The following is a 13,833-nucleotide window of genomic DNA, read 5'->3' as shown; positions in this document are numbered from 1 at the left end:
GAGAGATGGTGATTGACTTCAGAAGGAAGAAGATACCTTCACGGCCACTAAAGGTCAAAGGGGAAGTGGTGGAGGAGGTGGAGGATTACAAATACCTGGGAGTTGTAATCGGCAACAGACTGGACTGGGCATCTAACACTGACGCTGTGTGCAGGAAGGGGATGAGCAGACTCTATTTTTTAAGGAAGCTGAGATCCTTCAATGTGTGCAGCAAGATGTTGGAGACCTTTTATCACAGTGTTGTTGCCGGCACCATCTTCTTTGCTGCTGTGTGTTGGGGAAGCAGCATCAGAGCCAGCGACTCTAATAGACTGGACAAAATCATCAGGAAGGCTGGCTCTGTACTGGGACTAAGGCTGGAGTCCCTGGAAACTGTGGTGGAGAGGAGGACACTGAAGAAGGTTCTGTCTATGATGGACAATAAACAGCACCCTCTCCACCACATAGTGGACAGACAGCGGAGCTCCTTCTCACATAGGCTGCTCCAGCTCCGCTGTCGTAGGGACAGATACAGGAAATCCTTCCTGCCACATGCCATCTCACTGTACAATAAAAGCTAAATCATTGTTCTGCACTAATCAGTCCGATTTTGCACAACTGCACTGTGGCACACTTGCTGTACATATATTTACATATACATACTGTTTCTGCATTTTGAATCCTTGCAAGGACTGCTCTAAGCTGCTTTTATATTGACAGCATTTATATTTTACTTTATTTTGTCTACAATTGCTACTCAGTGGTGGTTGTTGTGTGTCTTGTCTCTATGCTGCTGTAACTGCGGAATAATTTCCCTGCTGGGATGAATAAAGTAATTCTATTCTATTCTATTCTATTCTATTCTATTCTATACACCCTGTGCATGCAAAATGACAATAAAGTCAGTCTAAGTCTAAGTCACTCAAGTAACTTTTTTGTAAAAAAAAAGTATTTTTTTTAAGAGTAGTTTTACTATACTCTGCCTCTATCTTTTACTTGAGTAATATTATTATTGATCCCCCCCCATAAACCCAGTGTCCAGGTCAGGCACCAACCATCAAATTATGGGCCAGAATAAATACTACTGCTAACCCTAACCCTCCTCAACACTCCTCCAGTGTGGCTGAGTTAAAACATTTAGGCCTTAAAAAGCAAAAACATGATTTAAAAACAGCTTTAGACCTTGTGCCATACTGAAACAGCGCCCTCTGCTGGCCACACAGCGCATTTCATTGGTCGATGCGTCATCATTTAGTAAGCGCTTCTCATCCCACCTGTTGACTTTAATAAGTGACGCCTCGTTACGTCACAGGACCCGCCCTCCTCCTCCTCCTCCTCCTCCTCCTCCTCCTCGGTGTCCCGGTCAGGACCAGTCCACCCAGCAGTCGGTCCGCCGCTGAGTCCCGGAACGTCTCTGCCCTCAAGCTCGGAACCGAGGTCCAGACTAGAGCCGCTGGGAGTTCTAGTGGCACCGAGGACAAGCCGGGATTACGGAGTCACGTTTGGGTTTTCTGAGTTCTGCTACCTGGAAGAGAGACGAGCTACCGTCATGGCGAGGACGCCCGACGGAGTGAGCAAGCTGACGGAGAGCACGTTCAAGGTGAGACAGAAACACCCGAGACAGAAACACCCGAGACAGAAACACCCGGGACAGAAACACCCGAGACAGAAACACCCAAGACAGAAACACCCGGGACAGAAACACCCAAGACAGAAACACTCGAGACAGAAACACCCGGGACAGAAACACCCGGGACAGAAACACCCGGGACAGAAACACCCGGGACAGAAACACCCGAGACAGAAACACTGTCTCAGGTGAAACTGCTCATCTGCTTCTCTTTCTATTCAATCTGGATGTTTTTTTTTCTGATGATTTGAAATGAGATAAAACATCTAAAAATTGTTTCTATGTTTGTATAATTCACTGATTAATTTGAAGTTGGTATTTAAAGTTTGGATGTATAGCCGCCAGTCGGTCCGGTCCGGTCCGATTCTGCTCTCTGGGGAAATGAGCCCTTCTCAACTGAACTGATTGAATCTTCAGTTTCTGATGGGTTATCTTGTGTAAATTCATGGGCTGGATGTTTACACAGCTAACCTCCACCTATGTCAGGTATGAGAGCCCAGCCAGCCCGAGGCAGAAGCAAACCCAGCTTCTGCTGCTCTGGACCCAAACAGAGACTCAGCCTCTCAGAACATGGATAAGCTCAAACAGCTTGTTGTCGGCCAGAATGAATCATTTCTGAGGCAGGCGTCACATTTCATACTCTGTCCAAAACTCAGATTATTTTATCTTTTCAGTTGTTGTTGGAGTGAAACAAGAGATTAGAGAACTTTCAGGAACAGAGTAAAAGTTTGTGAAACGTGTTAATCCAGCTGTGAACAGATTAATCCTCATCTTGACTGGCTAATCTTGGTGAGTAATCCATGTTCTGTTATCAGGTCCAATGAGCTGGAATATCTGATGATGTTCAATCCAGATTATCTGAAGGAGCTGCAATGCGGCGCTTGCTTCCACACTGCAGCATTTCCTGCGTCGTCTTAGGCTCAACCAGTTAAACCAGAGCTTCACACTCTATCAGGAACCAGGAGGCCCAGCTTGACAATTAGGTGAACTCATCATTAATCTGTCCTGGCTGGAACCAGCCTGGAGGTCAAAGGTCAAACTGGGATAGTGATGGAACCAGGAACTTCACTCTGTCCATATAAAGTCCTTCCTGTCCTTGATCTCTTCAGGTGTGTGTGAAGCAGGTATTTCTGATGTTTCTGTCTCCATGGTAGCGCTCCTGGGTCTGGGCTTCGCTCTGTGACGATGGAAAGTTAAAGATCGAAGGTTATTGTCGTCATGACGACATTTATAGACCAACCGCAGGAAGAGACTGACCTGGCTCTCCACCCAGAGCGGCAAGGGGACTCACTCTCCTCTTCATCGCTTCTCTTCCTCCAACGATCAGAGATGCTTACTGGGAAAGTAGCAGCAGTGGGGATAACTAACTGGTTTCTGGTTCTGGTTCACAGAATGTGATGGAGCAGTTCAACCCGGCCCTGAGGAACCTCGTCAACCTGGGAAAGAGCTACGAGAAGTCCGTCACAGGTGAGGTCACCGGGGTCACCTGAGGTCAGTGGGGCAGCTGATGATGATGATGTTCACAGCGGTTTTCTCTTGCAGCCATGACCACGGCCGGAAAATCTTACTTCAACGCAGTGTCAAAGATCGGAGAGAACGCCATGGTGTCGCCCATGTCCAGGGAGCTGGGTGAGCGCAGCTGATTGGTTCAGGCCTGGTTGCCATGGCGTCACTAGGGTCGCCATTAATGAGCTCAAACTTTCAGCCCAACATGATGCTGATTCAGTGACCCTGGGAAAACCAGTCAGTATGTAGCTTTCATCCACACGAAAACTGTTTCTCAGTACAAACGACAGTACAATCTGTGACCAGAGCCAAGATCCGGCCACCCATCTGTCCGTCCGTCCATCATAAAGCGCCTTCATACCAAAAGCACATTAATAATATATCCATTGTTTCCTGGGTCACTTGAGGCCACAGTGATCATCAGACCCTAGAGGCATCAGGCCACGCAGCGCTGGCTGCATGTTCAGCCCCGTGACCCTGACGACCCCAAATAAACCCAGAGCTGCAGTCTGAGGTTCTGGTTCTGGAGACCAACCAGCATTTTGAAGCAGCTCAGGGTTTTACTGGACCTATGGCACCTGTGGCTCTGCTTCAGTGACTGAACACTGGAGGGGTCGTGCTGGTACCGGGCCGGTACCGGGCCGAGCTTCAGCTCCGCCATGTGATTTACAGGTTCCTGTTATGAATCAGGATCAGGTTTCTCAGCCGCACCCTGCGGTGAACAATGGCTGCCTTCAGCTGCAGCAAATGTTTCTCTGCTGAGACTTGCTGCAGCTTCTGCCTCTTTGGACCCAATCAGAACCGGGTTCAGACCCATACTGATCATGTGACCTGTTGCAGGCCACGCCCATGTTTGTGTGAAATTCCTGTGCAGATCAGCTGGAGACGATCCTCCACTAAACCAGAAACCAAACCGTCACCGACAACAAGACAGGAGAAAACATGACAACACTGACAGATCAGACGCCTGGTGAAGCAGCTCTAACTGTTTTAAAACGATCAGATCAGCTCTGAAGGCCTGGGGTCAAAGGTCATCTCCCTTGGAGTTGAATGATGTCATCAGTTATGAGCAAAGCTTTTTATTTCAAGGACTAAAATGGAGAGCATGAAGACAAATAAATAACATGATCATAAATTAAAGCAAAAGAAACACTTTCAATATTAAAACTTAAATTAGTAGAACAGGTGTGTGTGTGTGTGTGTGTGGGGGGGGGGGCACAGTTTTGGGTGCAGCTGCAGTTCAAACAGGATTCTCTCTAAAATTCTGTTTCAACTACAGTTTTACTCCAGTAAGAGTAACGGTACTTCAAAGTATTATTACTCAAGTAAAAGTAAAGTACTTTGTAGTAAAACTAAAAGGCCATTTTGTCCAGTAGATGTAACTGAGTAGAAGTAACTAGTTACTAAGCCGGTGTGCTGCAGCATCATCGTGACGGCGGTCAAAGCGCCGCTGCCGTCAGCTCGTCCTGACTCAGAGAGGCGGCGGCCATCTTTAATAGCAATCAGCAGGTGATGAAGGCTCTGACCAAAGTTCAGGTTCTGAGCCAGCCCGTCTGGCTCCCTTATCAGAACCAAAGAGGCGGGGCTGTTCCGGTCCGGGCGCTCCCGACTCATAAAGCAGGAAGGCCAGTCAGATTATTAATCCATAATCTGACCTGGATTAAAGAGGCTAGAGTTAGCTGCTGACAGAACCAGACGGATGGGTTCTGGTCTGGTTCCGTACTGGTTCTGGTTCCATCCAGTGCTGTTCGCTCTGCTCTAACATTTGTTGGTCTTCCTGTTGGACTCTGAAACCAATAAACCCAATACGTATTCCCACCTTGCCCAGTTTGACCATTTGTTCTGAACAGTTCATGGTTTAGGGGTTAAGAGGTTAGAGATTTAGGGGTTAAGAGGTTAGAGATTTAGGGGTTTAGGGGTTAAGAGGTTAGAGATTTAGGGGTTAAGAGGTTAGAGATTTAGGGGTTTAGAGATTTAGGGGTTTAGAGGTCGAGCGTTTCCTCATAGTTTCCTCAGCTGCTCGTTTTGTCTCTGCTGATCTCTGTTCCTACCTCGGCGTGATTTGACATGCTTTCTGCAGTTGAACTTCTATCTGTTCTGTTGGACTGAGCAGCTCCTCATTGTTTGAACACTAACTGGTTTGTTGCAGAGTGGTTGAGGTTTATTAGTATCGTCCTTCCCATTGACTACAGACTGTAATAAAGCGGTTAGCTAGAACGAGCTTCAGTGTCGTGTTGTGAAAGAAAGCAGCCGCTGTGATGACCTGGACATGACACGTTGTCTTGCAGGTGTTGTTCTGATGGAAATGGCAGAAAGTCACTGGAAGCTGCACACTGAACTGGAGGAGAATGTAAGTAGCTTTAAATCATATTTCATAAATACAAAGTGATAAATTAGTAAATATTTGGGTTTAGCCGTGCACCGGTTTCCAGAACCTCCGGTTTGATCCGTAAATCTTAGATTTGAATCCAGATATCAAGTCCAACAGAAGGACGTTTCCACCGTGTTGAGCTGGTGCCGGGTTACCGGTGTTGGCACGTCTCCCTCTAGGGGGCGCTCTGCGTCACTGGAGGTGAACCACGATCTAAACGTTTCTCTCTGCAGTTCAAGCGGTTCCACAGAGAGATCATCGTAGAGCTGGAGAAGAAGACGGATATGGACGTAAAGTACATGACTGTGAGTGTTTGACTTCAGCGCCTCCGTCTGAAGGACGTCCATGTCTCATGTGTCCGTCTTCTGTCTGTCCCCAGGCTACCTTCAAGCGCTACCAGACGGATTACAAACAGAAGCAGGAGTCTCTGGACCGCTCCCAGACTGACCTGAAGAAGCTCAGGAGGAAAGGTCAATCCAAGCACGCGTTCAAGTACGACCTAAAGGAGAACGAGGTGAGACCGCCGCACTGCCCCGACCTCTGACCTCTGCTTCTCCAGGTTCTGTTGAATGCTTCCGTTTGGATGATGGCCGGACTGGACGGAGCTGCCCTCTGGACAGCTCAAGGCGTCGTCATAGCAACGCCCTTCTCCAGATGTTACTCTATGAACCGGTGTCGTTTCAACATGGCAGACGCATTTCAGCATTGAACGCGGTCGATGATGCATTTAGTGTGTCACAGCTGCAAATCCTGCTGATTTTCTAAATATATGATCTGAAAATCTGGAAAAGGAAGAGACTGGCGTGAGATGTTTCCCGGAAGAATAAAACCTGCTATCGGTGATTTGGATGAATCTCTGTCCCACTGACTAAAAGTCTGAACTTCCAGAAACAATCAGAACAACCAACCTGTGCAATATATTCTGAACTGAACAACAAGTTGGCTGAGAAATGAGGAGTCTCTTAAATGTGTTTGAATCTGGTTGTTTTGTCATAAAAACAGAACCAGTGGGTAAAAATGGCATCCCATTCCATCCTGTTTTACTCAGAATTTGAAATCTAGTTCAAGGCTGAAAATGGAAGAGGAGACCCTGAAGTCTGTTTTCCATGTGGGAAGTTTCTCCCCGACCCGGCAGGAAAAACTCTTCCTCACACGGCCCTCCTCATCCTCCTCCAGTGAACCTGAAAGAACAACAGAAAATCTTTTGCTCTCTGCTGGGGTGGTTAATGTTTGACCTGATTGCTGGTCCATCAGCTCGTTTCCTGAACTGGACCCAGCTGAGGTGGATTAGAGGCCAGACTTCAGACATGGATGAAGCTCAGCAGAAGAGGCCATGAACACTTTCAGTTTCAATACTTTCTATTCCTGATCAACCGGCTCTAACAGCTCATCTTTTACCTGCTGGAGCCTCTGCTGTTATTTCCCTCAGTTCTTCGTCAAATCTGCTGAACCTGTGTTTGTTTATTCATCCAGGAGGGTTTTAAGCCCCGCCCTCTTGGCTTCAGGTAATCACCAACATTTCTTTACAAGCAGATGAGGGATGAACAGAAATGTTCTCTCTTAAAGCTAATCTCAGGAATCTCATAGCAAACCGCTGAGTCACAGCTCTGAGGTTTTCCTGTGGATGACTTGAGGAAAGGCAGCACTGAATCAGAGCTGCTGCTCCTCTATCTCTGCTATTGGAAGGAAAACCAAGAGACTAGATTCGGTCACCATGACGATCTGGAGAAAATGGACGAGACGTAGTAGAAAAACAGTTTGGTGCAGACAGGGTCATCTGCGATATGAAAGGGAAATGATTAATTTGTGTTTGGGGCAGAAAGACACCCAAAGCTCCTGAACTCATCATTGCCTTGACCTGCTGTTTTCACACCCTGAGTCTGTCAGCACTAAACTAATAACTGGAGCAATAAAAGCAAAGAGCAGCTGGTTTATGGGGCTGATAAGCAGCAGCTCTGAGTGTAAATATGTGACGACGGCACGTTCACTGATTCAAACAACAACACAGGAAACACTGGAAAGTGAATCCTGGTCCTCATGTCGTGTCTCTGCAGTACCTGGAGACCATCTCGTCCCGCCAGACGGACATGCAGAAGTTCATTGCTGACGGCTGCAGAGAGGCGCTGGTGGAGGAGAAGAGGCGCTTCTGGTTCCTGGCTGAGAAGCACTGCATGTTTTCCTCCCAGCTCAGCAGCTTCCATGACAAGGTGAGGACGGACGCAGACCTGCGTCTTCCTCAGTGGGGTCACGACCTTTAACCCTCTGTCCTTCTGTCCGCCAGGCCAAGGAGCTGCTGAGCACCAGACTGCCCAGCTGGCAGGAGAAATGCAGCAACATGGACAAGATTCCCGACACGGTGACCTCCATGATCCAAGGTCTGTCCTCCGACCCAGAGTCGGCGCAGACACGACGCCACAGCAAGGTGAGAACCTGCTGGTTCCGGTTCTGGTCAGTGAAACGTTCTGACAGAAGATCTGAGGAGCCTCATAGGAACCTAAGGTTCTGTTTCTGACTAGAACAGATGCTGCAGATGCTCATGTTACTTTAGATCAGTAGGAACTGGGTCAGAACGTTTCGTCCATCGTTTGGGTCAAAGAGCAGAACCCAGCAGTGTGGGAACTTCCTGCTCAGTCCACATGAGACAGTGTTTGCTCTCTAGCTCCGGGTCAAAGTCCAGCTAAAGAGGAAGTTCTGGCTGCTCTCTGGCCCAGTTGAGTTATGGTTCTGATTAGAACTTGTCTGGTTTATCAGGTTCTGGACCTGAGACGCTCATCTGAGTTTCCTTGTTGTTCCTCAGAATCACGTGAGCCCACTGACTCCACCTCCGGCGCCGCCGCTGAAGATCAGCCCACTGGCCAACATGTTCAACCCCGAGCCCAGAACCCCTCTGAGCCCGTCTTCGGACCTCAGCTCAGGTACCACCAGAGACACGCCTGTCCAGAACGCTGCGCCGTCCCAGCCAGGACGTCCTCCTGAATGTCCCTTTGTCCTCCAGTGCAGGGCAGCCTGGGAGACCTGTCCAGGTCCACATCCATGTCCTCCGGTCTCAGCGGGGGAACCAAGTCCCACGTCAAGACCATCTTCCCTCATACGGCGGGCAACAACGACACGCTGCTCAGCTTCGACCACGGTGATGTCATCACGCTGCTCATCCACCAGGAGAAGGACGGCTGGCTGTACGGAGAGTTGGACCGGACGCAGCAGTGAGTGGTCCAGGTCCAACAGGACCGGAGGAAGTTCTGGTTGGTCTATGCTGGGTACCGGTTGATGCCTAGTTCTGGACTGGCCCAGATTAAGGTTCTGTAAATGTGAGCAGTCAGTATATAAGTGGAGAGCAGAACTTCATCCCAGTTCAGTTAAAAGAGCCAGGTCCGGTCCGGATCCTGGTATCTAGAATTCAGTCAAAATTCTGTCCAGCTCGGTCCAATGCAATCCAGTCTCTGTCATCGCATCCAGATTCGGTTCCTACAGGGCAAAACTTGTTGGAACTTGCAGTTTCTTGCTTCGTGTGACTCCTGGACAGGTTTCTTCTGGATGGATTAGAACCTCCTCCATCTGGGTATCAGAACCAACTTCAGTTGTCAAAGTGGTGGACCCAGTGGCCTCAGACAGAACCACAACAAGCTGGTCAGAACCGGTTGTGTTGGGTTCCAACCATGCGCAGGTCACTGGCTGCTCATAGGCCACGCCCCCCAGGAGGAAAGCGTCAGTTCCCAGCAGCGGAGGCGGCGGCTCAGAGGCGTGCTTCACATCGCTCAGCTGGAAGGACGGGTTTCCTCCGTCGGGTTGAGATCTTTCTGTTGTGATGCAGCGGGGTAGAAAGTATGCCTGGTATGTTTCCCTCTCTTCCTCTCTGAGGCCTTTAGTGGAGCTTCATCATCAGCAGCAGCTCCAGGAGGAGCAGCTGGTTCTGGTTCTGGTTCCTCCACGTGCTTCAACTCGTTTCCCATCAGGAGGAGGCTCCGCAGTTTCTGTCCCGCCTCAGTCATCTCGTTAAGATGCTCTTTGTGCTGGAGGCAGTCGACAGTTTCTCCAAATGTCAGACATGATGGCATCATCTGGTGTGTGTGTGTGTGTGTGTGTGTGTCCAGACGCGGCTGGTTCCCCTCGTCGTACTGCCGGCCATACGCCGACCAGAGCACATCCAGCAGGTATGGAGACATGGCTGCAGGTCAGGGGGCGGAGTCAGCGTTTCTCTGCTGACGTGTTGTTCCTCTGTAGCAGCAGCCTGAGCGCCGCCAGCCTGCAGGAGGAAGAGGAGGGCGATGAAGACTACGAGCCGGTCCTGCTGCCGCCACCCGACTACAGCGACGTCAACCCGTCCAAACCAGCACTCCCAGAAACGCCTCCGCCTCAGAACACGGTCAGTACCGAACCCGACGCACTGATACGATCTCCAAAGCATTCACACGCCTGGACCCGTTTCACATTAAAACAACACAAAGCAGAACCTTGTTGTGTTCCAATCTTCCATCAGCTCTGGCTGACCTTCCTGTGCCGAAGAACAGCATGACACTGCCACCACCCTGCTTCACTGTGGGGTGTGCGGTTGATGTGTAGCATCTTCCACACAGACCAGCAAGTTTTAGTTAATCTGACCAGAAAATCATCTTCCACATGGCGGTTTGGAGCAGAGCAAGCAAACTTCATCACTGTCTCTCACCACTGAGACTGCTGCTGTGATCAACGCCGTCCTGTCCGTCCAGGTGGACGTCAGGCGGTCCATTTTGTCTCCATGGTGCTGGTTGGTCTCTAGAACCAAAGCATGTGGACTGTGGTTGCTGAAGTTTATTGACTGGGTTATATTTAAATGCACGATGGAATGTGACTACTTTGAAGGTTCTACGTTTTTTCTTCAACTGGAGCTGACCTCTGACCCCTGGACTTCCATCCTACTGATTTAACACCAGAATACAAAAGCTTTAGAAATGAAACCTGGAGAACTTGTCTGATGTTTCCAGATGAAGACCTTCCCTCCTCTTCCTCCTAGGGGCAGGGACTGGGCCCTTGCTGCTGGGAGCTCCCCAGTCTGAACTGGGTTGTGTTTCCTGCCGTGTCAGAGCAGTCGATACTCCACTCCCTCAGGTTGGACTTCAGTCCTGCTCTTATCAGCAGCTCCACACCCCGAGCAGCTGCTGGGCTGCATCCATCCTGAAGGAAACTCCTGGTCTGATTGGTTAGTCTTTTGGCAGACAACACCGCGTCAGGCAGGTTGCCATGGAGAGGGTTAAAGGTGCTGGCAGGGTCTTCAAAACAGAAAGCAGGTGAAGTCGGACACGCTTTGTTGTCCTTCATTGTTCATCTGCTGCATCAGGGAGTTTCTCCTCTGATACGTCTCCAGTCCCAAATCCTCCCACCAGTTACCTGGATTTTAGTTTTTTAGCACGTAGGAATCTGACTTTCCTCCTGGCTTGTTGTTGTTTTGGTCGCTGTGAGCTCTGGGGGCGGGGCTTCCCCTGAATTTACGACAACAGCATTAAACTTGTACTTCCTTATACTAAATGATCGTAGTAGTGAGTTGTAGCTGTGCTGTAAATGATGCTGAGAGTTTATCTGGTGTGAATCTCTAGTTTTCTGTCATTTCTGGCGTTTATTCCAGACGTTTTCTTTAATAAATCCGGGCTAGCTTGAGATGTTGTTAGCCGTAGCTTCTAATTTGTCAGATGCTGTGTTGTGATTGGAAGGTGATTGGTTGGTTCTTTACCAGATAGCCTCATGACTGCTTCCCTCTGCAAGGTTTCAATCCGGTCAGCTGCAATGCTGCATGCCTGAGTTCAGATTTCAACAGATTATAATCTGTAATCTGATGGCTTCACAGTGTTTCATGGTCCAACACGTCTCTACCTGGGCCCGCAGAACAGTCTCTATTGAAGCGTGTTTCCATCTCTACAGCCGTTGGTTAGTAATGCTGCGGGCCACCAGTCTTATTTCCATAGTTCTGCTTTCAGTTACAGCTTAATGAATCCTGATTTATGGACATTGTTTTCCTGCTTTGTGTGGACCTGATCCCGGTAGATGAGAATGACCCAATTTCATGTTCAGCTAATAAAACCTGCGAGGTTACAGCTGGTAGATTATTGACCTGAATGCTTGTTTATTACATTTTATGCTGGTATTCCTCAGAGCTTTAAATGCAGTCCAGTTTAGTGATATCTGGGTGTTGTCTGCCCTCTAGTGGACAATTAGTGCTCGTTAAGCATCATTTAAACTTGCTGAGTTTAGATGCTTTCTAACATGAGTGTTATTGAAGACAAGTGAATAAATCCCTCTAGTTGGGTCACCTGTTGCTGTAGGCAGCCATGATCAGAGGGACTGAGGTCATGTTCATGTATGTAGAGGATCTGATCGCAGACAAAATGCTGCCACACAGAGATGAATCAGCAGCACCTAAACCTCTAACGTTCCTGAGTGGCTGTAGTACCACCCCAGGCCAAAGGAGGCGCTATTTAACTCGGTCATACACCTGAACTTGGTGCCAGATTGCTCTGGATGTTTGCCAGAGATGGTGACGTGTCTCAGCAGCTGCATTCTCCAGATGCCTCAGCAGAGGCAGAATAACTTTTTGTCCTTTGTCTCGTTAACAGGTGCCCTTAGTTAATGGAACGGCCAAACCTCCTTTCTTGGGGTGAGTGACGCAGCTCCAGTAACAAACTCTCCTCTCTTCCTGCTTCTGTTTGACAGTTTATTGATGCACCTGTCTGTGTCCTGCCTGCAGAGGAGGAAACCCGTTTGCAACAGTGAAGTTGCGGCCGACCGTCACAAACGACCGCTCCGCTCCGGTCATCTAGAAGTTAGTTGGACTGCCGCTACGCCTTCAGAGGAGTGGAACCACCCAGAAACTCCCCAACGTCTCCCCAGCCTGCTCACCTCTCTGCTCCCTCAAAAACTACAGCCGTGTGTCTGATATCGACCCTCGTGACCCTGAGGTCTCCTTCCCTCTGAACTGCAATTAATCTGCAGTATTAAGCATTTCCTCCTGCTGTTAGCTTACCGCCTTATTGCTGCATCTCCAGGTGCTTCCCATCAATCTGCAGAAGTTTCTGCAGATTCACCATCAGTTTAAGCCATGTTGCAGAAAACTTCTCCCAGGCTTTAGACAATGTGCACAATTTGGAGATGTGTGTGCTCTTGTCAGCAGCTATGAGCCTGACTGCAGCACATGCAAATCTCCAAATGCATGGGGCTCCAGCCCTGGGCACCTGGAGATGCTTTGTTTCTCTGTCATTGTGTCACTCTAGCTGGTTTTAATTGATCATTTTGGTTGAAACTAGAGCTTAATGCACGCAGCTGTTGCATTGTGGGAACTCTGATGTTCTATGATGAGCAGCAGAGTCCTCGTCGGGGTCCAGGAGAGCCTCGGGGAGCGCTGTGTTCCTGCTGGTCTCAGCCCAGTGTGAAGGGGCACAACAGGCTCAACCACAATCTGAGAAATGCTTCAACAAAATGTCCACAAGGCGCCTCCTGCTTTGATCTCCACTATGATGTGACCAGCGTTCTCCAAATCCATCGATGCCATGAGCAGACATCCCAGATCAGGAGCTAAAAGTCTAAAGTTGACGGTACCGGTTCATTGGACACACCCAGAACCACCAGGGTAATTACATCAATGGCAATGACAGCCTTTCTGCTTTAAATCTGAACCTTTCTGGACTTCTGACTGTAACTAAGCACATCATTTATTGATCTTCTGGGCTGTTTGGGTCGGTGGATCAGTACCAGGCCCTCTGGTCTGGTCCTGTGAGGACCGACGGATATCGTGTAAATATAATTATGAGGCTTTCATTTTAATGTGAACTTTAAAGAGAAAACAGAGAAGAGATGTTGGTGTGTTGATGGACAGTCCAGACCAGCCACCGCCTTCCTGACTCGCCAAACATCATTGGGTCGGAAATCTGTCTGGGAAGCACGGAGGAGGTGAGGGTGAAGGGAGACGTGGGTTTGCAGTCTGAGGGCGGTTGTGAAGAAGAAGTTATTTTATATAAAGTTGTTTCAATGGAATATCTAATAAAGGCGGATCCAGATGAAGCTCCTCTTGGTTTAGATTTCACTCCTCAGTACCAGTTTAAATGACTTTTTAACTTTCTCACCATTAATTTTACTGTCATGTAACAAAATTTCTGTTCAATTCATGCCTTATTCAAAACTAACTGGGCTTTTCTGGTAGACGATTAAAATATGTGAATATATTTACTGTATGAAAATGACTCGTTTACATCCAATCGTCTGATCAATCAAGTCAAATTTTCTCATAGATAGGATATGGGACATCATGCCGAGCTACTGAGACATGTTTATTTTCCTCTCTGCCTTTTTTTTTCAATAAAAAAATTGAAGCTTAAATCGGTGA

At 48.5% G+C, this 13,833-nt stretch overlaps 1 protein-coding gene across 2 annotated transcripts; it reads left to right on the top strand.

The window, feature by feature from the left end:
- The first annotated feature begins 1,322 nt into the window (after positions 1-1,322).
- LOC102221331 (brain-specific angiogenesis inhibitor 1-associated protein 2-like protein 1) lies at positions 1,323-13,833 on the top strand. 2 transcript variants are annotated; one of them, XM_023341036.1, is made up of 14 exons: positions 1,323-1,579; positions 3,001-3,076; positions 3,152-3,238; positions 5,404-5,465; positions 5,720-5,791; positions 5,866-6,000; positions 7,541-7,693; positions 7,768-7,908; positions 8,284-8,401; positions 8,482-8,689; positions 9,578-9,637; positions 9,711-9,849; positions 12,071-12,111; positions 12,202-13,833. In XM_023341036.1, exons 1-14 carry the CDS (start codon positions 1,529-1,531, stop codon positions 12,272-12,274), a joined length of 1,416 nt encoding a protein of 471 aa, XP_023196804.1. In that variant the 5' UTR covers positions 1,323-1,528; the 3' UTR covers positions 12,275-13,833. The 2 variants fall into 2 exon arrangements, with proteins under 2 accessions (XP_023196804.1, XP_023196803.1); XM_023341035.1 differs by having other exon boundaries at positions 9,708-9,849.

This window comes from Xiphophorus maculatus, chromosome 10 (assembly GCF_002775205.1).
Source record: "Xiphophorus maculatus strain JP 163 A chromosome 10, X_maculatus-5.0-male, whole genome shotgun sequence".
In the NCBI taxonomy this organism is placed as follows: domain Eukaryota; kingdom Metazoa; phylum Chordata; class Actinopteri; order Cyprinodontiformes; family Poeciliidae; genus Xiphophorus; species Xiphophorus maculatus.
Note: the sequence above shows the minus strand (reverse complement) of the source record. Positions and strands in the feature narration are given on the sequence as shown.

Coding starts and splice junctions, on each gene's coding strand:
- LOC102221331 (XM_023341035.1), top strand. CDS start 1,529: ATGGCGAGGACGCCCGACGGAGTGAGCAAGCTGACGGAGAGCACGTTC. Junction 3,077..3,151: donor CTACGAGAAGTCCGTCACAG/GTGAGGTCACCG, acceptor TTTCTCTTGCAG/CCATGACCACGGCCGGAAAA. Junction 6,001..7,540: donor ACGACCTAAAGGAGAACGAG/GTGAGACCGCCG, acceptor GTGTCTCTGCAG/TACCTGGAGACCATCTCGTC.